The sequence below is a fragment of the Pseudorasbora parva genome, chromosome 2 (assembly GCF_024679245.1).
Source record: "Pseudorasbora parva isolate DD20220531a chromosome 2, ASM2467924v1, whole genome shotgun sequence".
Classification (NCBI taxonomy): domain Eukaryota; kingdom Metazoa; phylum Chordata; class Actinopteri; order Cypriniformes; family Gobionidae; genus Pseudorasbora; species Pseudorasbora parva.
In genome coordinates, this window is record NC_090173.1 from 36,688,512 (window position 1) to 36,709,417 (window position 20,906).

General features: G+C 37.2%; 1 protein-coding gene across 1 annotated transcript; it reads right to left on the reverse strand.

Annotated features, from left to right (window-relative positions):
- Positions 1–5,804: 5,804 nt before the first annotated feature.
- On the reverse strand, positions 5,805–20,425 carry ramp2 (receptor (G protein-coupled) activity modifying protein 2). Its single transcript, XM_067418806.1, has 6 exons — positions 20,296–20,425; positions 19,653–19,717; positions 19,460–19,517; positions 7,494–7,523; positions 7,141–7,312; positions 5,805–7,050 (listed from the first exon to the last, which is right to left on the reverse strand). The coding sequence occupies exons 1-6, from the start codon at positions 20,351–20,353 to the stop codon at positions 6,801–6,803; spliced, it is 633 nt and encodes a 210-aa protein (XP_067274907.1). The 5' UTR covers positions 20,354–20,425; the 3' UTR covers positions 5,805–6,800.
- Between the last annotated feature and the right edge of the window lie 481 nt (positions 20,426–20,906).

Genomic DNA, 20,906 nt, shown 5'->3' on the forward strand with positions numbered 1-20,906 from the left:
AATGGATTGTTTAATGTTGTCTAGGTAATAATTCCTGCATCTTAAAGTAGAGCATCTCACATTTCAATGCAGAGAAGTATATTATTCACTCTTAAAGATTCCTAAGTTGTTCTTTTTCAACAAGTTGCGTGTAATATTGCCACAGCAGTTATTCCCTGTGTTCTCATGGTAATAATAATAAAAAATACTTGGAAATATGATCATTTTAGATTCAGTTTAAGTGAAAACATTAAGATTCAACATCACAGTTGCACAAAACATCAAGATCTCTCCTTGTCTTTATCTTCATGTCTTTTTTATTTCACTTTTACAGTTATAGCAGGAGCATGTGCAGCTTGTACATCTTTGAACAGGTTTCTGTGAATACTTCACATTTTTTTATTCCATTCATTTACAAGACCAAATGTGATTGTTCAAACCATTGATTATTTGAATGTATATAATGTACGCAGATTTAGGTGACATTGCAAAAAAATACAACAGCACTGACAGCACAACCATGTTGGAGATTCATCACATTTCCTTCATATATTCCTCATAAACCTTTTTAAATTGCATTACATTTCAACTTCTTCTTCATTGTGTCTCTTAACTGCATGTTTGTTGAGTATATGCTTTAATTCTCTCTGATCCTCACATTTTGTTACATGTCTTGGTTCAGATCAATATAGAAAATGTTTAACTTTGAGCACTAGTTAAAATAGTATGCATGAACATTCTTAATATGTTAAGATATGAAAGTTTTACAAAGAGCTCCCTAAATAGCGTATCAAAATAATGCATGGACTCTCCAGTTTATATAAGACCCTCAGTAATAATAATAATAATAATAATAATTAATTAAAGCTGCGAGCAGCGATGGCGGGCCCAAGCCGGTGGCACCGCCACCCCGGTGGCATCAGCTTAACTGTGCACAGCAGGCAATAGGCATTTAATATGGGAAAAAATAAATAAAGGGACTATGTCAAAGTCATTTGAATTCACCTCATTAACTGCAGCAACTGGTGCTGCTATGACCAGGAACCACAACAGTCACATCTCTGAGATCAATTACATTTTATTCATTAATTTTATGTCAGATGATGTCAAATGTCAATTTCAAAATGAGTGCAGAATACCGTCCAAATGCTGAAGTTGTATTATCCTTACACTTCTCTTAAAAATAAATTAAGCCAAATCACAGAGACCGCAACAATGATTATAATATCAGTGTCAGGTAAGAGTAATATGCGTGCATATCATTTATAGAAGTTTATTATAAACAGCCACTTTTATAAGATCATGTGAAATTATTTTTTTAATCCATTTGAATTCTATCAATAAATTATTAGTTTAAAGAGGTGTCATACATGATCTTTGCAAGCACAGCACATGACCTTCTTTAAAGCCCATGTTATAGAAAACAATTAAAAGTATTAGGATATAATAGGTCACTTTCAATTATGTGCAAATGCATTTTTTGCAGCTCAAAATTTCAAAAGTTCAGAAGACCAGTGTATATATATATATATATATATATATATAAAATACATTTTTTTAACTTATTTTTCACAATAAAGTGATAGAAATTGCTGATATAGCCTATGATATGAAAGGGTTAAATTATGAAAAAAAAACAAGAAACAAGGCGGCACACACAGAGTGAGAGAGACCCTCTCCACACACACACACACACACACATAGAGTGATCCTGAGAGAGGGAGAGAGACCCCCTCCACACACACACATAGAGTGATCCTGAGAGAGGGAGAGAGACCCCCTCCACACACACACATAGAGTGATCCTGAGAGAGGGAGAGTGAGGGGGGAGGGGAATGACAGACACAAAATCTAAACAGTGAGCGAACATTGTTTTTATTTCACTGTCTGAAAACACTGTTTTGCAATAAAAACAATAGTTTAATCTTCAAAACAGTGTTCCCTAGGACATAGCCAACCTGGTTACTAAATAAGGCTACACTTCCACCTTCTGGTTATTCTATATTATATACCGGTAGCTCATTGGTTCTCATTTTTGTCCTTAAACAAAAGGCATTAATCTTCTCATTTTTTAAGTTACACACACTACTTTTTTTTTTTTTTTTAAGACAATTAAATGGTTTTTTTCTTTTGTTAGTAATGTTTTTTTATATTTATATTTTTTATTAATAATTATTTGTATTAACACAATTATTTAACTAATTATATAAAACAATATTGTCAATGCCCTACAAATAAACTGGTTTTATACATTCATTTTTTTATTCAAACCCAGAATACATTTTTTTATCCTTGAATGCAGGCCAGAGCACAGCATTGAGAGGTAATCTTTTTAGACAGAAGAGTGGCTCACACACACACACACACACACACACACACACACACACACACACACACACACACACACACACACACACTGTAGAAATCAGTGACACGTGTCCCCATGAGTCTGTGTGCATTCAGGTTAAAGTCCCCACCAGGCTAGAAAAAAAAAACACACACACACGCACGCACGCACGCACGCACACACGAACACACACACACACAGTAGTAATGCTGAAGTATGCTGCAGGCAACTCTTATCAGTTAAGCCCATCCACCATCCCCCATCCACAACACACACACACACACACCCACAAACACACACACATACACACACACTCATGTCTGGTTCACTATCTTTCTGGGGACTCATAGATGTAATGGTTTTTATGCTGTACAAACCATATATTCTGTCATCCTACACTGCTCCTGCCCCTAAACCTACCCATCACACAAAACTTTCTTCAAAAGAACTCATTCTGTCTGATTTATAAGCTTTTGTACCCATTGAGAAGTCCCCATGAGTCTGTGTGCATTCAGGTTTAAGTCCCCACCAGCCTAGAAAACCAGTCACACACACACAGAGGCAAGGTTTTTTGCTTGAAAACTTATACCATATTGCCCTCTACTGGTCATTTAAGGGAGAGCATAAGTGTTGAAAAAACAGAAAAAAAAAAAAGAAAAACAGCCAGTGTGATATATAGAATAACCAGCAGGTGGGAGTATAGCCTTATTTATGAACCAGGCACGTGTGTCCCTATTTTGTGTTTTTTAGGCTTTTGCTACGGGAACACCGTTTGAGATATCCAATAACCGTTCGCATTTTAGCATCTTCTGTATATTTACTTCATGTTGTCCGAGTTTGGAGGAGATTGAATGAATCGCTTTTGAGAAGAAGGTAAAAACTCAGAGCTCGCTTTCCACTTTGTGTTATCTTCCAACCAAATTATCTGACTTCCTGTTGGTCAGAGCTAATGACAGTAAATTAGAAAGTTGTCCGGCTCGAAAAGTACTATATATATACCGAGTTTGGTGAATGTAGATAAAACTAACCCTCCTCTTTGGACAAAAGTGACACTTCCTGCTGCCAGTTGGTGGCGCTATAACTTTGACTCACAAAAGTCATATCCATGTGATCGGCCTCTTACAACGAACACACAGCTGAAGTTTCATCAAAATGAATTAATGTATGCAGAAGTTATTACACACTTCCTGTTTCCCTTTTCTCGCCATTAATTCGTCTCTTCGCCACGGCCAAACCGTTTGAGATATCAAAAAGTTGCTCGCAATTTGGCATCCTCAGTGTCTTGACTTCATGCTGACCGAGTTTGGTTCTGATCGGGTGAATCGTCTAGGAGGAGTATCGCAAATTCCACAGCATGCGTTTTCCGAACAATCCATAATAGCTCACTTCCTGTTGTGCTGACGCATGACTTAGAGCACGAAAGTTGTTCGGCCCGATGAGTTCTATATGTGTACCGAGTTTCATATGTGTACGTGCAAGTGTGTTTGATTTATAGACCCCGTTTTCAGACCCCACTTTAGGGGGCGCTGTCGAGCCCCCCTGCCACGCCCGGGTCCCAGCCTCAGCCCGGCCCTGATGGCCGCGCATTCTGATGTGTGTGCAAAGTTTCAAGAGTTTTCGAGCATGGGAAGGGCCCCAAAAATGCCCAAATAGTCGCGTAAAAAAATAATAATAAATAACAAATAATCCTTAGAAGAACAATAGGGCTCTGCGCCCTTTCAGGGCTTGGGCCCTAATAATAATAATATTGGATTTGGATAACTCTAGCTTAGGCTATGACTAAACCACTGGGTGGCAGTAATATCACATAGCCTAACATCTTTCTTTAAAGGGTTCGTTCACTCAAAAATGAAATTTGTCATTAATGACTCACCCTAATGTCGTATAGTGTATGTCCAGAAAGGGAATAAAAACATCATCAAAGTAGTCCATATGACAACAGTTAGTTCATTAGAATCTTTTGAAGCATCGAAAACACATTTTGGTCCAAAAAATAGCAAAAACTACGACTTTTTCTAAAGATTCAAACGGTCATAATTCAGCGGATTGATTCATGATTCGGATTGCCAATGTCACAGCAGTTTGGCAGTTTGACACGCGATCCAAATCATGAATCAATAAGCTGATTCATAACCGTTTGAATCTTTATTTGAGGTTTGAAAACACACGCGGAAGAGAAAACATGCTGAATAAAGTCGTAGTTTTTGTTATTTTTGGACCAAAATGTATTTTCGGATACTTCAAGAGATTCTAATGAACTAACTGTCACACATGGACAACTTTGATGATGTTTTTATTCCTTTTCTGGACATGCAACAATATAGTGTGCCTACACTTAGATACGCTGTCATACTAAATATGAAATATCTTAAACTGTGTTCCGAAGATGAACGGAGGTCTCTGAACGGGTGTGGAACAACATAAGGGTCATTTCATTTTTGGGTGAACTAACCCTTTAACTTAATTTTGGAAGACGTTTGTGTAAATGAGGAATGAGCAAACAAGTTAGGGTTAATTGTCCATAGTCAATACATTCAAATTTTATATAAATATTTATTTTAAGATGAATTCTAATTAAATTTATTTTAACAAACCATACTGCATAGCATTAGGCCTAATGTAAATTCCATATGTAAGGAATAAAACGGGTCTGTCAGAAGCTCGTGAGTTGTGCTGTAGTGCAACTGTAAGACCTTAATTGCACAAGTTGCTGGCCAGGGGAGGGTACAGATGTGAATCTCTGTTTTGGATCAGTGCCGAGGATCTGACAGTGAGATCTGGCAGTAATGAAGGCCTGAAGCATCTGGCCGGCTGTGAATGACTGAATGGTTAAGATGTGAGGTGTGTCCTATCCCCCGGGACATGTAATAGTGACGCCGGATTGGATGAGCTGATGGACGAGGGCGTGGCGTATGCCTGATCTGAGTCGGAGGAGGACGAGGAGGAGAGCCGAAGAACGAGACAAAGGAGGTGGGTGATTACTCTCGTTCCCACCACACCCTGCCAGGCCGAGTCCCGACAAACACGTAATATTTAACAGAATAGTTTCAGTGTGTTACAGTGGAATATAGTGCATCTACAAAACATTGTAAAGAGCTAGTCTACTGCAGATGATGCAGATCAGTCTACTTTTAGGCTGGCCAGGGTGGGAGACCATCTTCAACATGGTTAGGATGGTTTAAGCTGTTTTTTACAGATGTGATTTCATCTTAAATTCAGTTGTTTATGTTATGAACAAATAAAACCTTGTATTTTTAATTGACTTTAATAGTTCACTGGAACATGATGTAAGACTATAAACAGCAAACTCACTCATTCCAGTATTTCCCTCTCCAACATTAAACCTTCTGTCAGAAGTGTGAGGGGATTTTTGTGCATGCCTTTTCCATATGACGGCATCACAAAACACTATAGGCAAGGCTATTATTAATATGGAAAAATACATAAAGGACACTTTTACTAAATCACCATGATAGACTCCTGGTAAAATGTGGTTTAATTATATAAAAACATTTTCAATCAAAGTAAAAGGTGACGATTAAAATGATTCACAAGCTTTTAAAGTGGTTCTTCAAAGTGTTTGGTAGCCTAAAAAAACACAAGACATACATGACAGCTGTCCTAAAATAAACCATTACTGAAATAATAATAAAAAACAGAAATTAATGTGGCCACATTGATATAGTAATTAGGCTATATTGCTAAGCAAATTACAATGCAGTTCTGTAAAGGGCAGAGTAAAATTAACATGGACAATGTATCCATTTTCTGACAACCCCTTCCCTCTCAAATGTTGTTTTTCTTCAGAGACATGTGTATGTCATTAACTTATATAAATAAACAGATATTCAATAAGCTGCCTGGTGAAAAGAACAACTTCCATTCAGCTTTGTTTTGTAATGCATTCAGACTGACTAATTTTGCTTAATTTTTCAATAATTGTCTCAATAAATTTAAAAAGTCATTCTTGATGACTTGTGTCAAAATAGAAACAAAATCACTAAGACATTATGCTCGGAGGCAGCTAAACAGCTCTTGTCACCAAATAAACAACAAATCTAAATTAAAACATAGGTTAAATATTTCATACAGTGCATAAAGTGGAAACTCAAATCAGTTTGTGTTCTGTGTTGTGAAGTTTTGTACACCTGGTTATGTGCAGCACACCTGACGATATATTGCCATTGAGGTCTCATTGCCATTTCACATTTCATTAGATTATGCATTTACATCCTGAAACCTATGTGCAGTTTGGAGATGTGGTTGTCATAACAATGCCTGAAATGCACATCAGCTGTAGGTTAATGATACATATACTTTTTAACCACCAATTATTTCACTGAAGTACAGTAACATTTTCCAGTCAGATGTCACCCCCAGAAGAAATGCTCATCCTGCATTCTGGTTTGTTTAAACCTGAAGATGGCCAGGTGCACATTCAGTGGGAGAGCAAAATCTGCACCTGGGATCTTCTCTAGGACCTCCTGTCTCCATTTTTAGTCTTAAGAACAACCAAGACCACCATAGCAGGGATTAGGCATATGGGGGTCATGACAAGGGCAAGGACGATGCTAGGAGGGGGGTCCCTCAGTGCCTCTGTGGGGCATTCTTGAAAATAGGTGGTGTGGATATCCACAAATATGCGTTCAACATAATTATTTGGCCAGGGAAGCAGAAGACATTCGGCAACAAACTCAGTACACACAGTGAAATTGTTGTATGCACTGCAGAGAGACAGACAAAAAGAAAATCAATTACTATCAAGCACATACACTAATATATGTGGCATTTGATAATGAATCCTTAGAAAGTACCTTTTTACTCTCTCCAGAGAACACCAGTCAGTATTGTTCATCAAAGACATAGCCACTTGAAAATTATATAAACACCAGTTCACCACTATGTATTCATAGCATTTTTGAGTTCTCAAGGAACCGTTCACACAAATGAAACAGTATGGTTCACATATGCTATTGTTAGCACAGCCTGTAATGTAAATGAAAGGAAATAAATAATGATTGATATAAGTCAATGTGAATAATCCTGTCAAAAATAATGTAGTTTTTTGTGCATAATATAGGCATCTTTTATGTGTCAAGTTTTTATAAATAAACAGTATAGAATTATCTCTTAAGCTATCACAAGTAATGTAGGCTACAGTACATACCAACTGTTCTTCCATCTCCATGGCCAGGATCTAAACAAAAAAATATAAGTAAAAAGAAAAAGAAAAGATCATCCTACATCATATTCATCGTATAAGATAATAGTTTGTGACATTTTCATCCTGAAAGCACAGTCAAATTTAGGATAAATGAAAGCTGAAGTTGTATATCATCGACGCACACAAAACTTACCACAGAGAAAAGACAGAAAGACGCCAAAGAAGCTGAACGATAGCCTCATATCAGAGCAAACGAGCGCTGGCGAGATGGTCTCAACCCGCCAATGAATGTCCCTGAACTTTTACACCAAAGAGCGCGAGGCATAACAGGAAACGCAACGGGTGAAAGCGTGATGCGCCGTCTCCACATGTGGAATCGGGGTTACCAGATGTTCAGAAGCTGCTGACCGAAAACGCTTTAATTTTCCCACGTAATAACGCTCCACCTCTCTCTCTCTCTCTCTCTCTCTCTCTCTCTCTCTCTCTCTCTCTCTCTCTCTCTCTCTCTCTCTCTCTCTCTCTCTCTCTCAGTCAGACTCAAACAGTAAATCCTTTTAATGACTTTTCACTGACTTTAACCGGTGCCATAAATACAGTCCTTCAATTGGTCATAACTAAATATCAAAATATTAAACAAACAAAAAAAGTGAATGAGATTTAAGTCATAAATGTGTTCATTTCTTGTTAACCACACAACTCTTCATGTCTATATTTAACAGCGCAGCCTGCCAGTTTACTTAGCCTATATGTCTCACAATTCTTACCAAGTACGCTAGCCTAATTCCTTCGTATTTTTTTTATTTATTTATTTGTTTAGTTCATTTTGAGCTGGACATGGTGAAAGTTATATCTTGCTTTCCGACAGATTCTTAAATGTGTTTTTTTTATAAATCACCACATATGAGTAATCAGCTCGGAAATCGGGACTGCACGGGTCGTGCTGTAGGACTTTGATTCACTGAAACGAAAAGCAAGCTCACACTATACCTAGAACAAGACTGTGGTTGGTCTCAATACACAACCAGGTTAGACATGTTTTCAGTGGTAATTTTTTTGTTTCCAGAATGTTTTCCTAAAAGGTAGGATAAGATTCTCTAAAACATTCTAAAAAAGAATTGTGATAACTTCGTTAAAACATCCCCTAAATATAAAATGTTCCCCAGTGGGGACTGGAGGTAGTTCTGGAAACTCACCATTGACAGCGCTCAATCCGAGGGGCGGGATAAATGGTTGTCTTTCATACTTCCTCTGCACGCAATTGGATAATTCTACAACGAACCAGAGCAACGAAGGCATGGGCGTCGGAAGCAAATAAAAAGTGGGTGGGTCAGTAGCGGCTAGGACAAAATATGAAAGGTGGGTAAATAGTTTTGCGGGGGATCTGGGGGTTCTCCCCCAGAAAAAAAAAATATTTCATAGATGTGATTTCCTGCATTATGGTGCGTTTTAGGCCATATGCCCCTATACCAAAAAAGACCTCAAACCAGTCAATACCTAGCCTGACAAGCCAGACCCACATCAAGATGTTTGGTCTGGAAACTCACCATAGACAGGGCTCAATCAGAGGGGCGGGATAAACGGTTGTCTTTCAAACTCCCTCTGCACGCGATAGGATAGTGCTACACCAACCAGAGCAACGAAGGTGAAACAGAGCTTGTTGATAGATCAAACATTCGCCATATCCGGTCGGCTAAACTCCGAACACATCTTCCCTTTTTAAGAATGACTTCAGTGCCGCTCTTTGTTCTTTTCTCAGAGAAAAACTTAACTCCAAGTCTTCCAGAGTCGCGGTCAAAGCTGATTCGAAAGACCGCCGCCGTTCGCCAGTTTCTGTGTTTACTAGAAGCACGCAAACGCAACTCGGCACGTCGTCATTATGGCCCCACCCGCTGACTCTATACACGATGTGATTGGGCCGTCCAGATTGTGAGGAATACAGCTCAGACGTGTATTGAGAGTTCCTAGACGACACTTGCGGGCAAATTAAATTTGCTGCCGCTAGGGTGCGTCTAGATTTCTAGGCTAGTCAATACCAATAGTCTAATAAAAAGGCTATATTCATTTAACTGCCATAGAAATCAACAGTTTCACAGATAATGATAATGAACAAGTTGCATGTTTTTTATGCTCCGCATCCAGACAGAAAAAGTGCTGTTTACTAAACGATTAATTGGGCCAGACAAAATGAAATAAATCAATGAATTAGAGTTACTGGGCTTATGGGCTATAGAGTAGGGGTAAGACGCATGGCATTAAGTTTTGACGCATATCGCGAGCATATAGGTTCGAATCCGCCTTTTGCCACACTCGCTCTACTCCCTTTCCCCATCACATATCATATCGGAAAGGTATTTATTTTCAATAAAAAAAATATGAAAATATTAGAAAAGGGGAAATAAGGCGTTTAACATGTGTTTAATAATAAGATTCTTAGATAAGATTAAGGGGTAGTCAATGTAAGCAGACGTGCTGAATTAGAGACAATAAAAGTGAGTGGGTCCAATATCATTGGTCTTAAAAAGTGGGTTGGTCTTGTCCCACCCACACACAATGGTTCCGACGCCCATGAACGAAGATGAAGTGGAGCTAGTTTATAATTAAACTTTCACCGTATCCGGACGGCAAAACTCGAAACTAATCTTCCCTTTTTTAGAATGACTTCAGTGCAGGTCTTTGTTCTTTTCTCAGAGGAAAGCTTAACTCCAAGTGTCATGGTCAAAGCTGATTCGAAAGGCCATATAGTTCTCCAGCCTCTGTGTTTACTAGTAGCACACAAGCGCTACTCTGCCGTCATTATGTTAAGCCTCGCCCACCAACTCTATACACGATGTGATTGGTGCTCAGAAGTGTACTGAGAGTGGCTAGACGACAATCGCAGCAGATTAGATTTGCTGCTGCAAGGGTGCGTCTAGATTTCTAGGCTAGAGGGTTGGACAACTCCACAAGCAGCATTTAACAAGTCCACATTTGCAAATTATCAGATAGTAAATAGTATGCATAATAGTGTGCGTATTTGGTGTGCTGTCCGAGGAGACATGCAGTATCTAAGCTTGCTATTTGGCCAGAACCCAGAGTAGTCCTCCGTATAAGTAGCCAGGTGAGCCAGGCAGGAAAAAGTACTGAAAAAGCATAAAGTGCGTATCATATGCACGCGAAAAACAACGTATCATGCACGCCAAAATGAGTTTTGGCGTATACATTCCACGACATTGCATACTCGTACTATTTATACGCATTTTTCGTGAAATCCGGCTGTTACAGTATATAATCCTCCATTTGTGCTGATTGGGTAGACATTTTGACCCCTGATTGCTGACAGCTGGTTGCAATGACATGATTATTGGATACATGGGCGTCGGAAGCAAATAAAAAGTGGGTGGGTCAGTATAAAATATGGTATAATGGGAAAGTGTTTTGCGGGGGGTCTGGACGTTGTCCCCCAGAAAAAAAAATGATTTCATAGATGTGATTTCCTGCATTATGGTGCGTTTTAGGCCATATCCCTCTATACCAAAAGAGACCTCAAACCAGTCAATACCAATAGTCTAATAAAAAGGCTGTATTCATTTAACTGCCATAGAAATCAACAGTTTCACAGATAATGATAATGAATAAGTTGCACTAAACGATTGATTAGGCCAGACAAAATTACAGAAATCACTGAATTACTTACCGTGGCTATAGAGTAGGGGTAAGACGCATGGCATCAAGTTTTGACGCATATCGCGGGCATATGTTCGAATCCGCCTTTTGCCACACACGCTCTACTCCCTTTCCCCATCAAATATAAGATCGGAAAGTACTTATTTTCAATAAAAAAATAGAAAATATTAAGCGTTTAACGTGTTTAATAATACGTTTCTTAATAAGTTTCTCAGTTAAGGGGTAGTCAATGTAAGCAGACGTGCTGAATTAGAGACGATAAAAGTGAGTGGGTCCAATATCATTGGTCTTAAAAAGTGGGTGGGTCTTGTCCCACCCACACACAATGGTTCCGACGCCCATGCTTGGATAGATAATTTGAACATGTTCCTCCCGTAATTTGTTATTAAAGCATAATTATGAGCTTCACCAGAGGTGGAAAGTAATGAATTACATTTACTCGCGTTACTGTAGCTAATTGACTAGTTTTACTTTTACTTGTTTTGTTTGAAGTATTGTACTTCGCTACATTTTTTTAACCACATCCATTACTGAATAAAAATAAATAAATAGTACAAAATCGCAATCCGGAACGACTGCATTGAATTGAAGGGCAGGAGGCAACAAAGGTGCAAAAATGAGACGGACGAGGCAGATGTCAGTGACACTGACCCAGTTGTAATTGAAACGCCGTTGTGAACCCCTGCTTAGTTTGGAAATACTTTAGATACAGAAAAAATATAACAACGTGGTGTTGTCCTGGAGAATATCAAATTTGCAAAAAATGTGGATGCAAATGAGGAAACATAGAACATTTTCGGGAAAACCCTCCCTTTGTGCAATAAAGGTATGTTTATTTAAGGCCAAATGATTTCTGTGATGCAGAGGGAATCCCGGAATCCAGTCATAAACATTGACTTTACATTCTAGCGCAAGTCACTTAAAACACACAAAATGATGGATGAATGAATAACTGGAAAAAGTAGAGCTATAGGCCTACAATAAATCAAATCACGACATGGTCTATGAATATTAAAGCGCAAAGAACACTGCTATAAAAGGTCAAATAAAAACAGGTGAAACAGGTCTTCAATAAAACCCGTCAAAATTAATGTTTGGTTTAAGAAGAATTTATGACATGATATATTACTACTATTAGGCCTACAATAGAACATACTTTTCATAATAATAATAATAATAATAATAATAATAATATGTAATTTAAACATTATTTAAGAATATATTTTTTAATCCATGGCTTAATTTACTAAAACTGTTTTGCAGTACTTTGCCACAAAATTAAATGATACATGTTTGTAACATTTTCTTTGATCACCACCATTTCGATAATATATTTGTATTAAATCATAGAAAGAGAAATGTCAGAACTCTATTATTCTTAAACATTTTAATAAATTATTGAAAAAAATTATTTGTTAATCTAATTCATAATCATTTACTAAATTTATTTTATTAGACGTGTTTTATTGAAATTAATAAACAAAACAAACAAATGGTTTTAAGTTTGTTATAATAAAGCATTTGTTCAACCCCCCCCCCCCCAAAAGAAAAATCAGCTTTCATTATTTTAACGGCATTTTAACTGGTGATAATAATAACCCTAATTTAATTATAGTTTATTTCTTAAATAATTAATACAATGCTGCTGTGAAACTCAGATGTTTTCATATTGGTTATCATATTGTGAAAATCTAATTATATCACAAACCTACAAAAGAGAGTCCCCCACCCAGTAACATTTACTCTGAGTACATTTTAAATGAACTACTTTTTACTTTTACTTGAGTATATTTTTAGACCGGTAATTTTACTTGTACTTAAGTAAAATTTTATTGTAGTAATAGTACTTTTACTTGAGTATAATATTTTGTTACTCTTTCCACATCTTAGCTTCACTTATTACAAACCTGACTTTATTTCTGTCATACGTTCACAAAAGTTCTTATTGAGAATTAAAAGAGATGTTGATGTTTTATTGAAAATAATTGTTCAGTTTACTTAATAGTTAGTCACCATCATGGTGATCAGTGTTTGCTTTAGTTAATGAGTGTTTTTTCAGTAAACTTTTACAGCCTCATTTTGCTCATAATTGTGCTCTAATAAACTAGTCTAACTCAGACTTGTTTTTCAGAAAATATTTTTAGACAAAAACTGAAAGAATTGTTGGAGACTTAGTGATGTGACGTGTAAGCCACGGACCATGTTGTAGTTTGTTTATAGCCTACTTTTAGCTTTTTACTTCTGGCAACTGCATTTATGCATCAAATGTTGTGGTCATCTGTGAAAACTATCTTTATGGACTAAACATGTAAATATCATACACTTTTGTTGATCACAGAGCTTGTTTTTTGCAATAATTCAAAAGCCTATGAAAAACTTCTATTGGGGTTTTCTAACTGCCGATTTACCTACACCCCTCTATGCAACAACAAGGTGGAACTAATCCAGCCAATGTAACCAAATGACCAAATGTCTTGGTCTCTTGACCAAATGTCTTGGTCTCTTGACCAAATGTCTTGTAGTTAGAGTACCCTGTATGAGTGCTGCTATGACAACATGATGACAAATGGCGAGAAACCTTGTTGTGTAGTGTAAGCACCACAGCAATCCAGGTATTCTTGTCCTGTAGTTCATTCCAGTCAATCCAGTCCTGAAGTGTGAGCTTGCTTTTAGTTGTGGCGAGTAGTAGAGGAATTACAATGTCTATTCGAGAAAAGTTAACTGAGCTTCATGAATGTCTTTTCTTGTTTTAATGGAACAGTTTCTGCATTAGAACTGGTTCTCATTTCGACTTGTGATATTATAAAGCAGTGTTGTGTTTAAAGGATTGCTGTTTCCCCGAGGCGTGGATCTTTTCTGAGACGAGCACACCCAGACCAGATGCACATCTGCAACCGGGCCTCCCCCTTTAAAAAAACACTCAGTTTCACTCAGGTTGATTCCTCGTTGGCTCAGTGGTTTTGATTTATTTGCATTTTTTGCATCTGTTTCCAAACAGGAAACATGAGTGAACATTTAGGGGCAGAGTAGGGCGGCTTGATGGAACGGACACTTTTAAGAATAACTGGGTCATATTAAACAGATCGAGTTCGGGAAACTATATAATCAAAGTTTGCCATCTGTGCTCGAAGGGCCGCACTTTTGGTTTGAGACCAGCTGTGATTGAAACAAACTCTCAGCTCACTCACTTCAAAGGAAGAGAAAGGCGAATCCGGGGCCGAGGGAGGGCTGGAACAGTTTATGTAACACTTCTGGGCTTGTGGATCATGTTGACCATGTGAGTTTGTCTTCAATTGGTACCAATAGATTCATTCTACTGGAAACTTTAGTAGTACTTTATTGTAGTACTGATTTTGTAATAAAGGTTTAATCTTTTAGTGTTTTTTTTTTTTTTTTTAGCAACTCTCTAACTCAAACTTTTGGACAATATATCATCTATTCGGAAGGGATTAGTTTTAAATGGAGAGGTATAATCATCATGCTATTGATTGGATAAATATTTAATTCTCAATTAAAGCTTTTCTCATCTTTAAATATATATATATATATATATATATATATATATATATATAATATATATATATAATATATATATATTTACCAAAAATTGTGTTTGTTTGTTTGTTTCAAACTAAAAGTATGTTAAGATTCACCTTGGATGGTTTGGCTTATTTAACCTCCTTAGCTCTGGGACCATTTTTGGGGATTTCCATCAGGATTTGGCCTGCCATAATTAAAAATCTTCCCATACCCACATTCAGTGGTCTAAATATACAATTTTGAAACCCTTTGAAGCTACATAAAACATTGCTAAAAGTACCTATGTAGCAATAGGAATGTTGTCCCATTCTTGTCTAATACAGGCTTCTAGTTGCTGTAAAACTGTCTTAGGTCTTCTTTGTCGCATCTTCCTCTTTATGATGCAAATTATCCAAATGTTTTCTATGGTAGTGATGATATAGACTGTGGCCTGTGGGCTGGCCATTTCAGTACCCGGATCCTTCTTCTACACATCCATGAAGTTGTAATTGATGCAGTATGTGGTCTGGCATTGTCATGTTGGAAAATGCAAGGTCTTGTGCTTCTTGATCATGTTTAAATATGGCTTCTTTTTTGACTTATAGAGTTTTAGCCAGCAACAGCGAGTGGCAAAGTGGATTGTGTTAACCGTAGGGCTTTCAGTCAATTAAAATATTTAATTGTGATTAATTGTATATTGTCATGAGTCACAATTTAATCACACATTATTATCAGTTCTAAATGTACCTTAAATTAATATGTTTTTAAGTTTTTAATACTCTAACCCAGTGGTTCCCAAACCTGTCCTGGAGGAACCCCAGCACTGCACATTTTGTATGTCTCCCACACCCACTTCAGGTCTTGCCATCTCTACTAATGAGCTGATGAGTTGGATCAGGTGTGTCTGATGAGGGAAACATGCAAAATGTGCAGTGCTGGGGGTCCTCCAGGACAGGTTTGGGAACCACGGCTCTAACCAACATGGGTATGGACAAATATGCGCACTTTATGCAAATGTATGTATGAAACCACACTCAAAGCATGAAGACTAGACATGTATCAAAGGTCATAGATATTTTTCAAAGAACTAGTTCATGTCTCTTAAGCCTAAGCTTAAAAAATCAGAATAAGCAGGGATTTCTCTCATTTTAAGAATATAAATAAAGGGAGTTTTTTACACTGGCTGTTTAATTCAGTACAGGGTACAGTTTGTATGAAAAAATAGTAATGTGAAAGCTGGCATGCGGACCTGGGAGCGCACCAGTACCACACCATACCTGGAGGAGGTCCATATTCCGCCAGTACGAATATAGTGTGGCCCCTTTAAGATATGCGCGTTCCCTAATGAACTGCCGGTATTGTGTGTGTGTGTGTCGAACTGTGCCGTGATTCAGGAAAACAGTGTGAAGAACACAGACTCGGGAGCGCTCTTGTTCAGAAAAGTAACCTGTTTTTTTATTATAGCCGATTGTAATTAATTTAGTTCAATAAAACACATGTACTCTAAGTGGTGATGGTGTTAATGATTTACGTCGGACATGAGCGAGAGTCAGCTTGCAGTGCATCGCGCTCAGACTGCAGATAATGTGCTCGGTGAAAAAACACACTTTTCTTTGAAACTGGAGTCTAATAAAAGTTAAGCAGAAAATATGGTAGCTTGTGTAGGCTATAACTGCACTTGTTTCAGAGTAATGTTATTGTTAACCCTTTTCTTTCCCTATTAATGTTTGCTGCTGCTGCATTATGTCTATGGCTGATCTCAATTTCTCCAACTACCACAGATCAAACTGAAAATGCACGCTGCGTTAATCGCGCATTAATAAAATTAGTGCCCCATTAAAATGAATTTGGATTAACGCATTATTAACGTGTTAATTTTGACAGCACTAGTTAACCAACATGTTTTCTAGAAGTCTTCCTGAGCCTGTGTTGTGGTTTCCATTACAGTAGCATTCCTGTATGTGATGCAGTGCTTCCTAAGGGCCTGAAAATTCTTTCTTCTTTTCATTTTTCCGGCCTTGACCCTTACGCAAAGAGATTGTTCCAGATTCTCTGACTCTGGGTGATATTATGCACTGTAGATGATGATAACTTCAAACTCTTTGCAATTTTTCTCTGATAAACTCCTTTCTGATATTGCTTCATTATTTTTTGCAGCAGCATTGGGGGAATTGGTGATCCTCTGCCCATCTTGACTTCTGAGAGACACTACCACTCTGAGAGGCTCTTTTTATACCCAATCATGTTGCCAATTTACCAAAGTAGTTGCAAATTGACCCTCCAGCTCTTATTGCTACCTGTCCCAACTTTTTTGGAATGTGTAGCTCTCATGAAATCCACAATGAACCAATATTTGACATGACATTATAAAATGTCTCACTTTCAACATTTGATATGTTATCTGCAATGGGGCAAAACATTATTTAGTCAGCAATCAATTTTGCATGTTCTCTAACTTTAAAAGATGAGAGAGGCCTGCAATTTTCATCATAGGTACACTTCAACTATGAGAGACAGGATGAGAAAACAAATCCAGAAAATCACATTGTCTGATTTTTTAAAGAATTTATTCTTTAAAAATTATGATGGAAAATAAGTATTTGGGTAATAACAAAAGTTAATCTCAATACTTTGTTATATACCCTTTTTTGCCAATGACAGAGATCAAACGTTTTTTGTAATTCGGATTTTGAGATCTGGAGACTGGCTAGGCTACTCGAGGGCAGTGAAATGCTTCTTATGAAGACACACTTTTGTTGCATGGGCGGTGTGTTTGGGATCATTGTCATGCTGAAAGACCCAGCCACGTTTAATCTTCAATGCCCTTGCTAATGGAAGGAGGTTTTTACTCAAAATCTCACAAAAAATGGCCCCATTCATTCTGTACTTTACACAGATTAATTGTCTTGGTCCCTTTGCAGAAAAACATCCCCAAAGCATGATGTTTCCACCCCCATGCTTCACAGTAGGTATGGTGTTCTTTAGATGCAACTCAGCTTTATTTCTCCTTCAAACATGACAAGTTGAGTTTTTACCAAAAAGTTCTATTTTGGTTTCATCTGACCATATGACATTCTCCTAATTCTCTTCTGGATCATCCAAATGCTCTCAAGCAAACTTCAGACGGGCCCGGACATGTATTGGCTTAAACAGGGTGTCACGTCTGGCATTGCAGTATTTGAGTCCCTGGCTGCGTAGTGTTTTACTCATGAAGCCTTTGTTACTTTGGTCCCAGCTCTCTGTGGGTCATTCCAAGTCTGGTCTTGGCCATAGTGGAGTTTGAAGTCTGACTGTTTGAGGTTGTGGACAAATGTCTGTTATACTGATAACTAGTTCAAACAGGTGCTATTAATACAGGTAACGAGTGGAGGACAGAGGAGCCTCTTAAAGAAGTTACAGGTCTGTGAGAGCAGAAATCTTGCTTTTTTGTAGGTGACCAAATACTTATTTTCCACCATAATTTGGAAATAAATTCTTTAAAAATGAAAAATTAATAATTGCCTGAAAATTGTTTGTTTTCTCATTCTGTTCATAGTTGAAGTGTACATATGATGTAAATTACAGGCCTCTCTCATCTTTTTAAGAGAGAAAGCTTGCACAATACTTTACTTACAATACTTACACAATACAGACTAAATACTTTTTGCCCCACTGTATATTCTATTGTGAATAAAATATAAGTTCATGAGATTTGCAAATTATTGCATTCCTTTCTTTATTCACAGTTTGTACAGTGTCCCAATTTTTTTGGGATTGGGTTTGTATTAGAACAGCTCAGACAACATACACTAAATGTTATTCACTTTTAGCAGGTTTTTATGTAACTTCAAAGGGTTTCCTGTAAAATTACACCAAAATTGTGTATTTAGACCACTGTATGGGGCATGCAAACTTTTCAATTTGGCTATAGGCCATATCCAGGCGGAAATGGTCCCAGAGTAATTTAGTGTAAAAAAGTTACTTTGTGTAAAACAAATGCCAAAGTAAGACATTTGGCAAAGACATTCTAACGGTACTGCATATGAGGTCAGAGTTCCTCAACATACATTTAAAATTTAAAGTGCATACTTCATTCCAGACGCTTATCAGTGTCCTTAGAAGTTTAGGAGTTCTTTTTAGGGCTTTACATTTTAAATACAATAATAATACAAAAAATGGTATCCAATTAGCTTTCTTTTTTAAAAATGTACACACATTTTTGCAAGTGAGGAGAAATGGAGACTTGTATGTTAACCCTGTATTTTAAAGAAAGCAAACAACACAGAAAGGTGAGTATGAGTGAATATGCTTAGGTATATATGCCTTCTATGTTGTTAAATGTGTGACACTCACAGAACAATACAATCTTTGTTTCTGTATTTGGATCCTAACAACAGGCCAAAATCTCCCCTGTGCCATGTGTTTATCCAAATATCAAACTGAAGCAATTGGTTTATTCTTCGTTCCGGAGGCTCTCCCATGAATATAAATATTAGGGGAAAAAGTTTGATTGAAAGTGTCGACAAAATCTCTCAGTGCAGTGTAGAATTGCGACACAATACTATTTTTTCCATCTTTCTATTTTTTTTTATTATGCTATTACCTTCCTAAGCACTGATTGTCTACTACTCTCTGTTAGTGCTTATAGTATATAATGCTACATTGCAGCACATCAGCTGCTCAATATGCAATCAATTGAATCTATATATTGAAAACAACCTCACAGTAGGGTTTATTTGGACATACAACTCAGAAAAACAAAAAGCTTGCCAATATGTCTGCCATATTTATACAGCTGTACCACTTACCTTCTCTGGTGTAGGCAGTGGTTTGTACTTTTGACGGTGGGGTTGATGCAGTCTGCCTCTAGAGCCCAGAAGAAAAATAAATGTTCATGAGATACAGAGCATGGGTTTACAAAAAATTAGCTTGATAGCAAATTGAATTCCTAAATAGAACTTTTACAATATAATTATCAGAAAAAATGTCAACACATCTCACCACAGCGTATTTCTGTTCATTTGGCACCAGGGTCTGCAGAGTTGAGACCATTAGACACAGACAGACTATCATGAAAAATAAACTTTGTATTATACACATGAATCACACTCAAATTTTGAAACACCGCTGGCCTTGATTTGTCATTATAAATCAAATCCAGCAGTTAGGAGCATATTGACAAGCATGGAAAAAGATGCAGGAAGGGAGGAGATGAAGAGGGAGCACAAGTGCACATCCTCCCTTTGTTTCCAGCTGGATCCTGACAGTCATTTCCTCAGAAGTGTTCTAATTCCTTATTTATCTATAATCTACCAACTCAAAGCATAATTTTGAAGAAGTCAACAGTACAATTTACATGATATTTCACTGTTTTCTTTATAGTGAGGAAGGCACACACACACACACACACACACACACACACACACACACACACACACACACACACACACACACACACACACACACACCATTAGAGATCACATGAGAATTATTGTTCCACATTTTTTATTAAACACAGTTAACGATAGTTAATCCGAATAAAATTCTTATAATATTTTGAAGATAGCTACAGTACTTCTTCATTCAGTCTTTCAGAATTCCTATGAATTTAAAACCATTTTTATTCTTAAGGTTCAGATCTTACCCCAAAACAGAAGAGTCCCTTGCGGTTTTGAAGTAGATCTAGATATGTGCGCCATCATGCTTTATCCTGGAATAGTTCTGTATGTCTGTCCACCTCAGCTTGTGCAAATCACATGTATAAACTCTTTAACAGGAAGACTATTAAAACAACAGGATGTGCTCATTTCCTTAAAGGGGTGGTGGATTCATACATGGAGAGACATTACAGATAGAGTGGGCTGTCTAAAATATCCCAATGTTGTCATAATTAGTTTTTCTGAATTTCCCTTGATTTCATATTTTTTCACAGTCACATCTCTCCTGATTTTTGCATTTATCTGTTTGGGAAATTGTGTATGGAAATTGTATATTGTACCATGGCTTTGCATTGTGTACATGGAACTTTCTAATGATTTATGCCCACCATTTTAAGCAATTTTCTTTTTGTGTTTTGATTATTCAAATCATTAATAATAACTGTTTTTCTATATCTACAAAACATTTCTGTCTCTGACAAATATATCAATTGATGTATATACTAAAGTATGTGGGGCTCATATAAATAAAGTTAGCGTGTTTGTCACTACACACCTTTGTTTAACAGCACCTTTGGTGTTTGTGTACATTCATTTG